Source organism: Eschrichtius robustus, chromosome 11 (genome assembly GCF_028021215.1).
Source record: "Eschrichtius robustus isolate mEscRob2 chromosome 11, mEscRob2.pri, whole genome shotgun sequence".
NCBI classification, from domain to species: domain Eukaryota; kingdom Metazoa; phylum Chordata; class Mammalia; order Artiodactyla; family Eschrichtiidae; genus Eschrichtius; species Eschrichtius robustus.
Window position 1 is genome coordinate 28,645,268 of NC_090834.1, and position 17,461 is coordinate 28,662,728.

Genomic DNA, 17,461 nt, shown 5'->3' on the forward strand with positions numbered 1-17,461 from the left:
AGTATTAAATTTATATTATATACTATACTTATATACTATATACTTATATACTATATATACTATATATACTATACTTTATATTATATACTATACTTGTCTTATAATAATACATTATGTATTGTGTTATATTGTGTTATATAGAATACATTAAATACGTTAAATATAATGTATTATATCAGATAATAATAATAATATATATAATATATTTCTATATATTATATAATTATAGTGTATAATATAATTATATATTTCTATATTATGATATAATTGTTTTATAATCAATATTACATGATATATCATATTAATACTGTGAACATATTAAACATATAAATACATTGCATTAGTCATATAGTTTGTGTACAATATATGCTATGCAAAAATACATGTTAATATAATACATAATTGTTATACATTCATATAAACAGTAATATATTACATTTATACACCAATATAATATTTAATATTGGTATATGTATATTATATTTAATATATACATAGCTTATGCTCTTTAAAGCCATCTGCTACAGGAAGTAGAATGAGACCAGGAGTATGGCCAAAGTAAATTCTAAAAATATTAGATTATTTTTATTCATTTATATGTCATTTTCCTGGAATCTGCATCTGGCTATTAGACAGCACACACAGCAAAATCACGATAAAGTGCCCAGGAGGACATGGGATCCTTTATTTACTGGGACCTCAAAGGAAACATAGTGCTATTCAGTCCCCCATCAAAGAGCTAAGAGCAAATCTTGAAGCACCCAGTAAAAGCCAATTCAAACAAAAAAGCTTTTCCACTTCAACTTGAAAAAGTTAAGTTCCCAAGAGACCCCCTACATCAACCATCGAAGCTCATTTGACAGTAAAAACAGTAACATTCAGCGAACAACAAGAAATCTAAAACAATAGTTGTTTTAACAAAAAAAAAAAAAATCCAGCAGTTAATCAGTGTCTTTCCTGTTTGAAAGAAGGCAGTGGGAACTGGACAGAAGACCTGATAGGAAAGATAAAAAGAAGAGGAAAAGGAAAATAAAAGTTTCCAGTTGGACAATCAAGCTGTCTTCTGCATCCATTTCATCCCAAGACCACCAAGCCAGTGTGGAGGCTTTTTCCTCCTTTCCTTTTCGTGAGACTGATCACAACCAGCACTGCAGAGTCCATTAAATTAAGAAATGCTGTTGCATACATGTGTGAATGAGCTGTGAGTAAAGTACTGGAGTAGAGGACACCTAACTTGAAACGTCCTCATAAATGTCCATGTGGCTGAGCAGGAAGTTAACCTGTCATAGATGCGCTAAATCGGAATAGTTGGGTTTTATTTTATTTACTTTTCCCTGGACTCTCTTGAATGTCATCTACAAGTTCAGGCTACTTTTTGCTGACGATTAATGCACTGGGAGAGCTGAGAGAAAATTGAATAGTAGAGCTGTCTTTTTCTTGACCAGTTCCCCTTACTTTCCCAAACTCGAAGTCTTTCCCTATTTCTTTCTCCTTTTTATTGTAGTAAAATGAACATAATACAAAATTCACCATTTTGATCATTTTACAATTCACTGTACAGTTCAGTGGAATTTAGTACTGTCACAACGCTGTGCAACTGTCACCACTGCCTAGTTGCAAAATATTTTCATCACCCCAAGAGGAAACGTACACCCTTTTAAAGCAGTCATTCCCTATTTCCCTCTCTTCCAAACCCCTGGCAACAACTAGTGTATAATATCTTCCATGTGTATGGATTTGCCACTGCTGGACATTTCGTATAAATGGAACCATACAATATGTGGCCTTTCGTACCTGATTTCTTTCACTTAGTTGCATCCATGATGTAGCATGTATCAGTAATCCATTCACTTTTATGGCTGAATTCCCTGATCCTGTTTTCTTCATTCTGTTTGAATACAAACTTTAAAATATGTTGAGGGTGAAGTTCTGTTTTAATGGCACATCTATTAGGCCAATTCATTTAAAGAAGGTGAAAATGGATATATTGTTGTGAAATGATAATAGTTGGGAAGCCTCAGCCAATTTGATAATGAAAAGTTTGGGAAATGTTGCAAAAAATTATTTGCTTTATATTAAAAGCCTTTTAATCAAGGATTCAGGAGATTGTCTTTTTCTTGCAGGTAAAGTAAATGAGGCAGAAGAAACTAACTGCCCTTTAAAACAGATTTTTAAAGGATTTTATTTATTCTTAATAGACGAATGGTAGTACAGGTTGTTCATATCCAATATGGACTCCCTGTCCAAACATTGTTTATCATTCAGCCACCCCTATCGAATTATATTTATTGAGAGTAATGCAGCTTAATTCCTGCATATTATTTTTTAAAATTCATCTATCAAATCCATTAATACAGTATAAACCAGAGATGTTCATGTTTCAGTGCAGTTCAAATATCAGGTATAAAGAACCCTCAGTAAGAAAAGGAATCCTATATCTCTTGCCAGAATGTGGTCAGATCTAGGGTGCTTTGCTAACTGAAAGACACTTTTATTGTTAAGAGGACAGAGGTTGTTTAAGAGGGATGAGAGGCAAAAACTTTTATGTACTTGTTTGTGTTAAGAACAGTGCTAGGTTATCTCATACTCTATATCAGTCAAGGCTCACCATTTTACGTATGTGAAAAGCGAAGTTAAAAGTGTTTTAGTAACTTACTAAAAGGCACGCAACCACTAAATTCAAGCAAGAATTCAATCCCAAATCTGTCACCCTGAAGTTTGAGCTAATATTGAGATTAATAAAAATAGCACTAAATTAAAAGTTCAGAGATATTTTTTATTTTGTACTCTTTCACTAACCCACTTTGGAGATAAATCATTTCATTTATATGGGCCTTAGTTTTCACAACTATAATACTTGTAAGTTTGACTAGGTGACCTCTATGTAGTCTTCCAATTCTAAAATGTCCCATTGATTTGGCTTCCTACAATAATTGTCATTGCAATATATGCTTGCTGCCACCAAGTAGCAGTAGAGAGTAGTAGTTCCTTTTTTAACCCTAGTGGGGAGTGCATTTTGACATCAGACTTATCCGTCAATATTACAGCCTGTTAATATAACTATAAAATAACAAAATAATCTGGTATTATTTCCTGTAAAGCAGAAGTTTTACATTGTGTCTATGAATCGTGTCAGAATCACCTGTAGGTTTTTAAACATAGAGGAAAACCAGAACCCATTGAATGAGGATTTTCAGAGATGGGACTTGGGCATCTGGATTTTTGGGCTCCCATCATTTGTGTATTTTATTTTATTTTATTTTATTTTTTGCCTATGTACAACATTTGTCACATCCTCTTGAATCTTTAGCAATTTCTGTTTATTTTAAAAGTTTAGAATATTCCATAATCTTCACCTACTTTTCATAAGGCGTTATCTGTTATGTTTATTCACTCTTGTGCTTCTCCTGGTTAAGACTTCATTTTTTCTTTTTTTGGGGGGGCCCTGCCTCATGGCTTTCAGGATCTTAGTTCTCTGACCAGGGATTGAACCCCAGGCCCCCAGCAGTGAAAGCGCCAAGTCCTAACCACTGGACCACCAGGGAATTACCAAGACTTCTTTTTTAAATGACTTTTTTTCCCACTCTGATTCATTCCTGGGATCTGTTTCATGTGGGAACATTAAACCAACCTTGCATTACTAGAATAAAGCCACTTTGATTGTGATATATTACTGTTTTACATACCATGGATACAGTTTGTGCTTTTATTTACAAATTTTGCATGCATATTCAAAAGAGAAACTGGCCTATGATTCTATTCTTGTAGTATTCTTTTTACTTTTGATCTGAAGCTTATGTTGGCCTTATAAAAATTTTGAGCAATATATTATTTTCTGTTTCCTGGAAGGGTTTTATGTAAGATTACCAATCTTTCTTCCCTAAATATTTGGAAGAATTTACTTGGAAAGCCATTTATCCCTGGAAATCATTTTCTGTAAAGGTACTTAATTATACAAACAACTTTTTGAGTAGATATAGATTTTTTAGATATTTCTTTTCTTGGGTTAGTCTTGTTAGGTTGCATGTTTTAAGAATTTGTAATTTTGGATGAATTTTCAAATCTATAAATATAAAATTATAATTTTAACAGCTTTATTGGGATGTAATTTACATACCATAATTTAACCCTTTAATGTATACAATTCAGTGGTTCTTAGTGTAACCACTAAAAGACGTGTGTAACCATCACAACCATCCAATTCTAGATTTCTGTCCCTCCACAAAGAAACCCATTACACAATAACAATGTTTTTTCATTCTCTCAACCCTCTCAGCTCTAGGCAACCACTAATATCCTTTCTGTCTCTACAGATTTGCTATTCTGGGCATTTCATATAAATGGGACCATACAATATGTGATCTTTTGAGAGTGGCTGCTCTTCTTCACAGAATGCTTTCATGGTTCATCCATGTTGGAACATGGATCAATATTTCATTCCTTTTTATAGCTGAATGCTATTCTATTGTACGGATATTCCACATTTTGTTTATTCATTTGTCAGATTGACATTTGAATTTTTTCCACCTTTTGTTTTTAGAAATATGCTTCTATGAACATTCACGTACAAGCTTTTGTGCAGACATAAGTTTCTATTTCTCTTAGGTATATATTTAGTACTGGAACTGCTGGGTCATAGGGTAACTCTCTGTTTAACACTTGCCGGAACTGTCAAGCTGTTTTGTAAAATGGCCGCACATTTTGTAAAATGGCTCAGACTGTACTTTCTATCCAAAGGTATCCAAAGCCACTTTAGATGCAAAATGTTTAAAGTTGACCTTTGCTGCTGCCCAAATCGTAGCCACTGTGGGCAGTCTGCAAGATGGCATCTTAGGTTTCTCAGGAAGAAATTAGAATACACAAAGGGGGAAATAAGTGTACAATTACATAATGTAGATTTCATATTTAATTTTATGGGAAAAGCAATATTTAGTGGGCTTTTGGTTTTAAGTGGAAATAGCCACTCATTGGGAAATAATTACTCGCTAATGGCCTTAGCGAGTCATTCTGGAGCTTCTCCTAGAACAAGAAAACCTAAGTTCTGCTCACAGCAGAACATGGAGATTGTGCCCAGTGCTGTCGAGGCAGCACAGTACAGGGGAGTCGTCGCTGGAGGGAGCGGAAGACAGTGCAGCCACTCTGGAAAGGAGTTGGCCAGCTTCCTAGAAAGCGAAACTACATTGCCCACTTTTTCCCAATGTCACCTCTTGTGAAAGTCAAGTCAGCGTCCCAGCAGGATCCTGACGTTGACACGACTGCCCCTGTCATCCGTTGCCCTGGGAAGGCCCCCGGCGGCTTTCGGTCTGGGGCTCTTCCCAGTCAGGCGAGCGTTTGTGTACAGCTTCTGTGTGGACTTCAGCCTCCATTTCCCCAGGGTAAGTGCCCATGACTGCGGTTGCCGAGTCCTGCGATGGCTGCTTTTTTAGGAAGTTTCGCAGTAGGGGAGTGCCTGGCCTGAGCCCCGCGTGCCGGCCTCTGCCCATCTCTCTGCCGCCTCAACCCCAGGAGGGAAGGTCCACGTGGACCAGCGCTCCCTCTGCACCTGCTCTGCCCTCGGTCCTCAGGGTCACAGGGCTTCCCCAGAGCACGGGCGGCGTTGGCCCCTCCCTGAGTCCTGCCCCACCCCCACCTCATCCGGGTCCCCCGTCCCCCGTGGCTTTGGTGGGAGGGTCTCAAGGAAGGACCCCCTCCTCCGAGCCTACTCCACCCTCAGCCCCCGCTCCCACAGAGTTTCCATCCCGAGGCCAGGCCCGTGGGTCTCCCGCAGCAGCAGCGCTGGGACTGCCAGGTTTCTGAAGTTCAGTTCGGACTCCATCTACCCAGAGTCAGAGCCCGCAGGTCAGGGCTCGGCCCACGCCAGCCACAGGTCCACGTCGTCCTCTGCGCTTGTGGCTGACAGGCTGTGTCAGGAGTTCCCACGCCCCCAGCCCGAGTTCCGTTTATTGACTAGCGCAGGGCCCCAGAACACAGGCACCCAGTCCACGGACTAGAGCACCGGGCTATTAGAAAGGAACAGCCAGGTGGAAGGAGGAGGTGGGGAGGCGTGGGGCGGGGCGCGGGGCTTCCAGGTCGCCTGCAGGCACCCAACCCGCAGCTCTCTGGACCCCGTGTTTACCGAGATTTTGTTCCATGAGCACGATTACATCGGTGGCCATGGGCAACGGATTCACGTTGCAACCCCTGGCCCTCTCCCCTCCCAGGAGGTGGGCAGGCAGGGGGGCTGTAAGATGCAACCCGGCCTGTGGCTTTAGATTTAGGAGCTGTGTGCCAGGACTAGGGGCCAAAACCGGAACCGTTTCTCCCGTAATTTACAGCGTGGCTCCTGTTGGGCAGGGACGCTTGGGGACAACGGGAGGTTGAAGAGCATGGCGTCCACCTACACCCTCTCCCTCCTCTCTTGGCTGAGCCCTGTGGCGGCGCGGGTTCCCAGTGGGCCCAACCCCCGGGACCTGTCCCTTCATGTCCTCCCAACTGCCTGACACCCCTCTGCCCCCAGCGTGGACCCCAGAGCCCTCAGCTCTTCCCACTCCTGGTCCAGCAGGACGGGGTCCCCGTGGCCCCTGGACAGGCAGGCGATGGGCAGCCCAGCCCCTCCAGGGAGGCAGCCCTGTGGGGAGGGGAGGGGGGCGGGCACTGCGAGCCACCCATGGTCGAGCTCGTCACCTTGGTGCGTGGCATGGGGCGCCGTGGCTAAACACATCTTGATGGCCAGGATCAGACCCAGCTCTGCCACCAGCTGGCTGTGTCCCCAGAGGCTGGTCACTGGACCCCATTGTCCCTGTTCAGCATCTGCAACGTGCGTGACCCGAGGACCCCCTCACAGGTGGTCGTGAGGCCTGACCGAGTCGGTTTGTGTGGAGGACAGAGAACAGTGAGGCCAACAGATGAGGAAAGAGCTTGTCACTCATGGTTCTGGGCAGGGGCACGCCTCGTCACCTAGGGCCTCCCAGAGCACGAGGGTTTGGCAGGAATGAGGGAAGGGGTGGCGGGGGACTGGAGCCTGAGGTGTGGGTGCTGGGGATGGAGCAGGCTCAGGATTAACTAGAATGACCCCGGGGCTCCGGGCCTCTCCAGGGTGATGAGGGCAGGGGGAAGGTGGCCCCGAGTGTGGGAGCCCCGTACAGAAGGGGCTGGGGTGCAGCCCTGCGCTGGCTGGTTTGCGTCAGAAAGTGACAGACGTGGTGAACGCGGGTACCAGGCCTGACCCAGGGCTCAGCGACAGTTCTTGTTCCTCGACACAAACGCTGTCCCGCTTCGGCCGGCGCTGTGCCTTGCGGTGGAGGAAAGTGGGACTCAGAGGACTGTGGGACTCCGGCATCCAGGGTGGGGCCCAGGCACGTGGGCCCCGAAGTCCTCTGGAGCGACAGGCACATGGAGCTTCGAGGCTGGGGGAGGTGAGGGTGTGGACAGTGGGGCTGCGCAGACTGCCTTGACACTTGAGAACCCCTGGCCCGAAGGACCATGGGGACGCCCGTGGAGGGGGGCGCCCAGGAGAGGCAGCCTTCTGGCGTGGGGCGGGGTCCTGAGTGCCGCCCCGCCCTCCCAGGGCGCCCTGTGCTCCTGCCCAGTCGTGGCCGGTGGGGCCGTGAAGCTGCAGGGAGGCCAGTGCCCAGCACGGCGCCTGCTGCCCACAGAGGCCCGACGTCCCTCGGGCTGCTTCTGAGCCAGGCGTGCACGCTCCCCCAGCGCCCCTCCTGTCCTCGGACAGGCACGTCTGCTCAGCCCGGGAGCGGGGCTGGGTGTGCTGAGTCCTGGGCTGGGCAGAGGGCGCAGCCTGGGCAGGTCCTCGAGGCGCCCCGCCTGCTGCTGGCCCGGCAGGGGCCCTGGGGAACCGGCACTTTCCTCTGGGCCCCACGTCGCTCCCTCCCCCAGGCTGGTCCATTTCTACCTGTTTCTGCAAACCAGATAGACCCTGAAGGGACAGAAACTTAGCTCCGTTGAAATGGCTGAAGCTTAGGCTATCACCTTGGGGTAACTCCTGAGGAGGGTCCTAACAGTTAGGACCCGAGGTTCTTTCTTTCCCATCTCCCTCCTCTCATCCGCCTCATCTGCCTCTTCTCCTTGAACCCCCCTCCGTGCCCCGGCCCCCCGATTTTACGGCCGTCTTCTTCCTTCAGAAAATCAAGAGCATCAAGAAGAAGCTGAGGACTTCCCTGTTAGCACAGCAGTTAAGAATCTGCCTGCCAATGCAGGAGACATGGGTTTGAGCCCTGGTCCGGGAAGATCCCACATTCCACGGAGCATCTAAGCCCGTGCACCACAACTATTGATCCAGCGCTCTAGAGCCCGTGAGCCACAATTACTGAGCCTGTTTGCCACAACTGCTGAAACCCGTGTGCCTAGAGCCCATGTTCCGCAACAAGAGAAGCCACTACAATGAGAAACCTGCTCACCGCAACAAAGAGTGTCCCCCGCTTGCCGCAACTAGAGAGAGCCCGTGTACAGCAACGAAGACCCAATGCAGCCAAAAATAAATTAATTAATAAATTAAATTTTTAATTTTTAAAAAATTTTTAAAAAAAGAAGCTGAGACTCCTGTGCATCGACTTCAACAAGAACCTGAACGGGAACGTGACCTTCCTGACATTCACGGGCGAGGAGCTGGGTGCATGCGGGTCCTGCAGGGTGGTCGAGAGGCGTCCGTGTGCCCTGCCCCCCGGGAGGGCCTTCTTCTCTTGAGGTGCTCAGAGTGTTTGGATCCCAAGGTTCTGGATCCTTCCTAGGGGAAGGTGGCCGTCTGTCTACCGAGATTCTGCCCCGAAGTGGGTTGTCCGTCGAGACCCCGCCCCGCCCCTACTCTCTGTGATGTTTCTTTAATCTCACAGGGTCCTCCCGCACCTGACCCGGCGTGGGGTCTTGAAGGGCTGGGACCTGGGCGGCTTTTTCAGCTTCTGCCCTCTTCCTCGAATGCTTTATTTTGAAAACCTCACACCTGTAGGGAAGTGGCAAGAATAGTACCAGGGAGACCCCATGTGCTCCCCGGGCCCGGCCTCCCTACGTGGATGCCATGTGTGCTTTTCCTGCGCTGGGGTCTCCGGACACATCGCCAGGATCAAGGGCGCCTCCTGAGTCCCTGGGTGCAGGCTCCCCTCGGGAAGCAGAGCGTGGAGCTGTCCCCCAGCCGTCCCAATGGCAGTGTTCTTTTAAAAATTAATTAATTTTTGGCTACGTTGGGTCTTCGTTGCTGCACGTGGGCTTTCTCTAGTTGCGGCTAGCGGGGGCTGCTATTCGTTGTGGGCACATGCCTCTCATTATGGTGCCTTCTTTCGTTTTGGAGCACGGGCTCTAGATGTGCTGGGTTCTGTAGTTGTGGTTCCCAGGATCTAGAGCACAGGCTCAGTAGTTGTGGCCCATGGGCTTAGTTGATCTGTGGCACGTGGGATCTTCCCGGACCAGGGCTCTAACCTGCGTCCGCTGCATTGGCAGGCGGATTCTTTTTTTTTTTTTTTTTTGAACCAAAACTTTAATCCCAAGGATTGTCACAAAACATATTACAAATGGCAGCATGAAGAAAAACTTGCACAGTAACTCAAAGTTCAGCTCTACATCTACAATATACTCTTAATCTGGCAGGACATTGGTGTCTTGAATACTCTCAAATTCCCAAGTAATATTACAAAGAGGTATGTATTCATGTACAGCAATCACACAGGGTACTTATGACCTAAATCAAAGGTAAACTAACTTTCTTGAAACTTCTTAGATTCTAAAGTCACTGGACAACCTCTTGTCCGGTGTGAAGACTAGTGGAATTTTTAAACCTCTAATCTAGGGTAAGGGTGCAGCTTTCATTTTTACCTGCTGGCTTGTGTTCACAGCACCTTTTAAAGACTGCTTGCTTAACTACAGCTGCATACCATATCCCAGCTACAGAAAGCCTTTTCAATGTTTGCCAGTGTTGTTTCCATAATAGTAAACATCACACTTTAGCTGGGCAGGAGTCAGAGTTTTATTATCAGTGTAGGCAAGAACAAAAGTTCAAAGCAAATTCAATTTTGCTTAAGGGAACATTGTAAGGGAACAATTCTTCATATTACATGCCTCATAGGACCCATTTCAAACCATAGAGAATGACACCTTTATGTGTCACTGTCCCAAGAGACAAACAAATGTGAACAGCTAAAACATTTAAAAAGTGCACCAAGCTTCGGAAGTCTCAAACAAAACTTGAATTTTCTGTACATACTCCTGTCAAATGAAGTTATTTCCTGTACACCACTCCTCTTGCAAAGTGGTCTTCTATTTCCTTTCATTTGACCTAGATCGGCTAGGAGACCTAGAGAAAGATTGGGAGGGCTTGTGATTTCTCTCCGGAGACAGTGATCTCTCTCTTCTCCCATATCTAGAAAGGGACCTGCTCTGGCTGAGGGAGAAGCTTCTCCGTCTTGGAGATGTGTGGCGAGGTGGAGGACTCCTCCTCCGATAATCATCTCGAGGGCGACGACCCCAAGAAGGAGGCGGTCACGATTTTGACTTCTCTTTTCCCCATTCGACAGGTCCACTCTTACTCGGCAGCCACATAGTGTTCTCCCATCTAGTTCTCGGACAGCATCGGCTGCACCTTGGGGATCTTCACATTCAACAAGAGTGAAGCTGGGAGGGATTTTAGCAACCCTCACCCTTCAGAGTGGTCCATAATAGCCTAAAGCTCATTCCAATTCAGTCTTATTACCACTGTTTCCAAGATTCCCCACATAAACTTTACAGTCCAACGGACGGGAATCACGATGCAAGACCCTCGTGGCTCCTGGGTTTCACGGGCCACAGGGTGATCCCAGGCCTCTAGAATCTGGCAGCTGAATCTGCTCGCACAAGCTGTCCTGTGAGGTTGCTTTTCCCCCTATGTGTCCAGCCTGGGGCCCTACTGGCTTGGCCCGGCCTCCCAGGTGAGAGGGTGAACCCCAGCTCCCTGGAGCAGACATTCAGAGCCCTGTTGACTGGACTCACAGGACTGGGGCAGCGGCTGGACATGTGTGGCCAGCCTGGTGGTGTTTGGCCCCGTCTGCAGTTCCAGTTCCAGCTGAGAAAGAGCCTCGCTGTGTAATTTTCTCCTGGTTATGTAAGGATCCCCTGTGTCATTTGACAGAAATGTAGATGGTGTGTTCTTTCTCTGTTTTCTCCCTGCTTCCTCTCCTCTCTCTCTGTCTCTGTCTGTCTGTCTGTCTCTCTCTCCCTCTCCCTCTCTGACTCTCCTTCCCTCCTGCTCCCACTCCTTCCTGAGAGAGGATAGACAGAGTGTGAGAGAGGGAGACTCAGAGGGAGAGGGAGGGAGAGGGAGGGAGAGGGAGGGAGGGAGAGGGAGAGAGGGAGAGGGAAAAGGGAGAGGAAAGAGGGAGAGGGAGAGGGAAGAGGGAGAGGAAAGAGGGAGAGGAAAGAGGGAGAGGGAGAGGGAAGAGGGAGAGGAAAGAGGGAGAGGGAGAGAGGGAGAGGGAGGGAGGTCTCTTCCTCCCTCCCTCTCCCTCTCTCCTCCTTCTCTCCCTCTCTTCCTCACACTCTATCCCTCTCCCTCCCTCCATCACCCTCCCTCCTTCTCCCTCCCTCCTTCTCACTCTCCCTCCCTCCCTCTCCCTCTCTCCCTCCCAGAGAGGGAGAGATGGAGGGAGAGGGAGAGGGGGGAGAGAGGGAGGAAGGGAGAGAGACGGAGAGAGAGGGAGGGAAGGAGAGGAAGAGAGGGAGAGGGAGAGAGGGACGGAAACAGGGAGAGGGAGGGAAGGAGAGAAGACTCCTTCCCTCCCTCTCCCTGTTTCCGTCCCTCTCTCCCTCTCCCTCCCTCTCCTTCCTTCCCTCTCCCTCTCCCTATCTCCCTCTCCCTCGTCTCTGCCTCTCCCTCTGTCTCTCACTCTCTGGGAGGGAGTGAGGAGATGGAGAGACGAAGGGAGAGGGAGAGACGGAGAGAGAGAGGGATAGAGGGAGGGAGGGAGAGACGTCTCTCTCTGCCTCCCTCTATCCCCCTCCCTCTCCTTCTCCTACCTCTCTCTCCCTCTCCCACCTCCCTCTCCCTCCCTCTCTCTCCTTCTCCCTCCACCTCCATCCCTCTCCAGAGAGGGATGGAGGTGGAGGGAGAAGGAGAGAGAGGGAGGGAGAGGGAGAGAGGGAGGGAGAGAGGGAGAGGGAAAGAGGTAGAGGGAGAGAGGGACAGGGAAAATAGGACAGGGAAAGGGGCAGGGAGAGAGGGAAGGAGAGAGGGACAGGGAGAGAGGGACAGGGAAAGAGGGACAGGGAAAGAGGGACAGGGAGAGAGGGAGGGAGAGAGGGAGAGGAAGGGGCAGAGAGAGGCAGAGGGAGAAATGGAGGGAGAGGGAGAGTGAGAGGCAGGGAGGGAGACGGAGGGAGGGAGAGAGGGAGAAGGGCTGAGGAGGGGGGCTCCCTCCCCCTCCCACGCTCTCCCCACTGCTTTCTCTTTTTTCTGCTTCAACAGACACCAGGCAACTTTTAGATCAGCCCTGAATTCAACATTGATGCTTGGATGGCCTGACCTCCCCGCTGACTTCCAGCCCTGGACCACAGCTTGGAGATGAAGTCTAAGGGGCCCTGGGTAGTGAGCTGCACAGGCCCCTTCTCTGAAGCCCAATCTCTCCTCGTTTAAGAGGCAGCCGCCAGCTCCCCTCCCTGACTCCCCAAGATTTGGGGCCTTTTTAATATGTGTCCATAATGCCATGAGCTACTATTTAACTTTTCTACGAGGACCCATCTCCCGAAATGCAGTGGTTTTCAGCCTTGGCTGCACTAGAGAACCCCCAGGGATGGGAGAGAAGTCTCTCCCTCCCTCTCTCTCCCTCTCCCTCTGGGGTGATGCCTGATGAGCTCAGATTCGCAGATGTTCCCCCCATCCCCTCTTTGTTCCTTGCGTGGGGTCTGGGGCTTCTCACTGTGGCCCGGGCACGGCCTTGACATTCAGACATCGGTTCCTGCAAGGACACTTGTGGTTTGGTCCATACCGCATGTGGCTGCAGTCTGTGCTTCTGCCGTTTAGCATCTTCAGTAGATGGGGGCTGTGCACGAGCCCTTCATCTTCCCTGCAGACACCACTGGTGCTAGCCGGGCCTCGCAGGTGATGCGGGGGGCACGGGGGACAGTCCTGTGTCCCCACTTTCTTGGGCTGCAGACAGGCCACGCGTTGGTCCTGTGGTGACTGGGGGCTTCCAGGAGAACCCCACCACAGAACTGGAGAGGTGGCCCCAGAGAAGGTGGCGTATGCCTGGGGCCGGGCCTCAACAGCGAGCCACGGGCCACCTGCAGTAACAGGCGTCTCGCCGTCCAGGGGCTGGGTGTTCGGGCACTGTGGGGATGAGCTGCTGTCTGCACAGCAGCCGAGTTTGTATTGTTGAGCCCGGGGAGGCCCCTGGGTGGCTCCTGGAGAGCCTGGCCGCATTTCTTCCTGCCCTTGGCCTTAGAGCCCATCACGGTTCACGCCATTTCTGGTTCCAAAAGGACCTGTGTTAATAAAGACCACGTGTTAGGACAGCACAAAAGTGTCTAGAAATCCGGGCCAGGAGGAGGAGGGAGGGGGATTGGCTGTGCCCGCCAGTGACCTGAGAGCCATGCCCACACACAGAGACATGGTCCGGGGCCCCATGGGGAGGGCATGGCCCACGGTCCCCAGCGCCGTCCGTCTCTGGGTTCCAAGAGAACTGCACGATCCTCGGGGAGCTGGTGAGGTTGCAGGCCCAGAAGTCCTGCCTGCTGGGATTCAGCACGCGTGCCGACTCCATGCTGGAGATGAACATGGCCAAGACCAGCCAGGTGGTGGCCACTTTCCTAGGTAAACCCGCCTCCACCTGAGTCCCGGTGGGGAGGGTGTCAGGCGGACCTTAACTGGACGTGGTGCTGCCTGAGACCCCACTGTGTCAGCCCTTGGGGGTCGCCTTCCCGGACACTTCATTCTGCCTCGAGGGGTGCAGGGTGGGGGGCGACTGGGGGGCCGCCACAGGGACGTAGCCGAGTCTCTCCCCTCCACCCACAGATGAGATGGCCCAGAAGCTGAAGCCCCTCGGAGAGCAGGAGCGGCCGTGATCCTGGAGCTAAAGAAGGCCGAGTGCCAGAGGCGGGGCCTGCACTTTGCCGGGCTCATCAATGCCTGGGACCTGCGCTACTACATGAACCAGGGGGAGTAGACGCGCTACCATGAGAACCAGTACCTGCTCAATGAGTCCTTCCCCATGCAGGTGGTCACGCGCGGGCTGCTGGGCATCTCCCAGGAGCTGCTGCGGCTGACCTTCGACCTGGAGGAGGGTGCCAACGTGTGTCACGAAGACGTGAGGCTCTACACGGTCCGGGAAGCGGCCTCGGGCAAGGTCATCCATCGGCAAGCTCTACCTGGACCTCTACCCTCGGTGCGTGTGTGCGGGAACCTGTCGCCATGGGCCGGAGCTCCTCTGCAGAAGCTGGGCCTCACCCCACGTCCCTCCCCAGGGAAGGGAAGTCCGGGCACGCGGCCTGCTTCGGCCTGCAGCCGGGCTGCCTGCAACAGGATGGGAACCGCCAGATCGCCATCATGGCCATGGTGACCAACTTCACCAAGCCCACGCCCGACCCGCTCTCCCTGCTGCAGCACGATGAGCTGGAGACCTACTTCCACGAGTTCTGGCAAGCCATGCACCAGCTCCGCTCCCAGGTGGGTGCGGGCGCGGGGCTGCGGGCAGGGGCCAGGGAGGGCCCGGGCGCACGTGGTCCTCAGGCAGGTCCTTGCCACGGGATTTTTCCGCTGATGTCACCCCGCACGTGGCGACGGCCTCGGTGTCAGCTTCCATCATCAAAGCCCATGCACTGGGCACGTAAACAACGGAAATGGATGTCCTCGAGACTCTGGAGGCTGGAAGCCCCAGATCAAGTAGTCAGGACTGGTTCCCTGCATGTTAAGTACATGTACTCAAGAGTTGCCTTTAAAAAAGACAAAAGAAAAGAAAGGCACGTTGCATGCAAGTCTGGTGACAGGCGGTGATGAGAACCAGAGGGAAGGCTCTGGGGCCGGGAACGCTGCGCCCTGTGAGGCCCTGGGGCTGCTGCCAGTATCGGTGGAGGCTCAGCAAGTCCCAGTGACTTCCCCATGGGGGGGGGGGCCCAGCTGAGCGTCTGGGCCCAGGACCCACTGCTCGTTCAGTCTTCCTGCGGTCAGCCCTTCGTCCTGAGAGCGATGTTTTCACAGGCTGCACCCGAGCGCGTGGGGACAGTTTCCTGAGCTGTGCAGCCATCACTACTGCCCTGTTTTGGAACATTTCCATCAGCCCAAAAATGTCCCTCACGTCCTTAGTTATCACTCCCTCTCCTCCCCAGCCCCTGACAACCAGGAACCCACTCTCTGACTCTATGGATCTACCTGTTCTGGACGTTTCCCCTCAGTAGGATCACACCCTGTGTGTCCTTCTGTGTCTGACTTCTCTCGCTGAGCATCGTGTTCTCAGGGTCCATGCACGTGGCAGCGAGTGTCAGGGCTTCACCCCTTTGCGTGGCTGAGGGCCGGAAAAACGAAAAAGGAAAAGAAAGGCACGTTGCCTGCGAGTCTGGTGACAGCTGGTGATGAGAACCAGAGGGAAGGCTCTGGGGCCGGGGGCACCGCACCCTGTGAGGCCTTGGTGCTGATGCCAGTCTCGGTGGGGCACGGGCAGCGCCATCCCCCAGGGGCTGCGGGACAATCTCAGCAAGTCCCGGCAGGCCAACCCAGGTGCGGCCGGGCCAAGGGAAGGGAAAGGGGATCCCGGACCGCCCAGCTGGGAAGCACGGCCTGGACACAGTGCCATCCCCCGTCTCCTTCCTCCCGCTGGCTAGGCCTCTTCAACCTGCGCCAGATCTTCCTGGCCGAGGTGGACCAGGTCCTGCACACGCAGACGTCCGCAGACCCGGCCCAGGAGAATGCCCGCCTCTGCCAGAATATCCTTGGGGGCCGAGCCATGCCAGGTAGCCAAGCGCGAGCCTGGCCCACCTTAGCGGTCGGTTGGCGGCTACTGCCCAGGTCAAGAGGATCATCTGGTGGTGTGTGAAAGGGGACCGACTGACAGGCTCTGACCGAGGCCCGGAGACCTCTGGCCTCTTCCTGCCTCGGTTTCTTGGCTGATCCCTCCAGCTGTGGCCCACGGAGTCCGAGGGTGGGGTGGGCGTATCTGCACGTGCTTTCTGGAGAGCCTAGAAAAGGCAGGAGAGGGCTTCATAGCCCAGACAGAACGCGTCGACGAGGTTTGCCCACGTGTGTCGGTGTGGACACGCGGTTCACTTGTGAGCACTTTAACCCACGCTCTCCCCATGCTGGAGGGCGAGCCCTGACTCATCCCTCGGAACCTTGGCAGCTGACCTTGTAAGAGGCTTAGGGGTGAACCCTTGTGAGCTTCAGCAGAAAGTCGGCAAAGATTGATTTGTGTCCCTCCACTGAGCTGCCCGCAAGGTCCCCGTTTTCTAGAAGTGTTGGGCCAATACTCCTTCTAGTGTCAGGGAACTCAGACAGGGCTGTTTGAGGACCCCCGCTCTGGGGAAGGGGCACTGAGCAGCCAGGGGGCCGGGCAGGAGCCTCTCGGCGTGTGTCCCAGGGACCCACCTGCCTGCGACCTTCGGCCGCCTGGCAAGAAGATACAACGCCCAGTCCTATGGCTACCTGTGCAGCGAGGTGTACTCCGCGAACACGTTCCACACACGCTTCAAGCAGGAGGGCGTCCTGAGTGGCAAGGTGAGAGTCCGTCCTGCCGCACAGACCAACACGGAGGTCCTTGGCCTGGGCCTAGACGCTTGTGCCGCCCGCCTGGGCCTGCCAGGCTCTGAGGGCCCTGCCCTGGACCTCCTGCTCCCCTGCCCTTTGTTCAGTCACAGAAGAGGTGGCCACACCCACACCCTCAGTGAAGGCGGAGCTCCACCCTCCTGCAGCCCCGCCCCCTCTCGCCAGGCTGCCATGGACTACAGAAGCTCTATCTTGAGGCCAGGTGGCTCCGAGGATGCCAAGGGTATGGTGAAGCTCTTCCTGGGTTGCGACCCCATGGAGGACGCCTTCCTCCTGAGCAAAGGGCTGCAGGTTGAGGACTGCAAGCCGCCGGCCTGCTGACCGCACGGGGTTCTGCCCACCCAGGCAGGCCCGGTGCCTTAGCGCCCTGCCGGGGCGGGTGAGGGGCCACGTGTCCTCCCAGCCCCTGAGTCCCTGGCGGCCGGCCTCGGCCAAAAGCCTCCACCTGGACGTGTCTGGAGAGCCTGGCGTCAAGGCTCCCCCTTGTTGCACTAATGCAATCCCTTCCTGGGGAGCTTTCCTGCTTACAAAACTGTTCTTTGAAAACACAGCCATTAATAAAAAGACTCCACTCCTGGTCTCTGCCTGCGGTCCCTTCCACCACAGGAGCGGCATGGGGACCGTCACACTGGGGGGAGGTCTGACCTTGGTCGGGGATCAACCCTGCGGCCTTTGCAGGCTGCTCTCTGCTGGTGTAGCGTCTGGGTCACTGGGACATGGCAGAGCTGTGGGGTGAGTTCAGACGGGGATGGCTCCGCC

At 51.9% G+C, this 17,461-nt stretch overlaps 1 protein-coding gene and 1 pseudogene across 1 annotated transcript; one reads left to right on the forward strand and one right to left on the reverse strand.

Annotated features, from left to right (window-relative positions):
• Positions 1-10,056: 10,056 nt before the first annotated feature.
• Positions 10,057-10,754, reverse strand: LOC137772163 (serine/arginine-rich splicing factor 3 pseudogene; annotated as a pseudogene).
• An 88-nt stretch (positions 10,755-10,842) lies between these two features.
• Positions 10,843-17,023, forward strand: LOC137772164 (thimet oligopeptidase-like). The gene is given in 11 exon segments (XM_068556059.1): positions 10,843-10,886; positions 13,106-13,314; positions 13,628-13,762; positions 13,964-14,005; positions 14,008-14,297; positions 14,299-14,333; positions 14,413-14,830; positions 15,586-15,661; positions 15,766-15,894; positions 16,518-16,654; positions 16,868-17,023. Coding segments are annotated over 11 exon segments (1,671 nt in total).
• Positions 17,024-17,461: the final 438 nt, after the last annotated feature.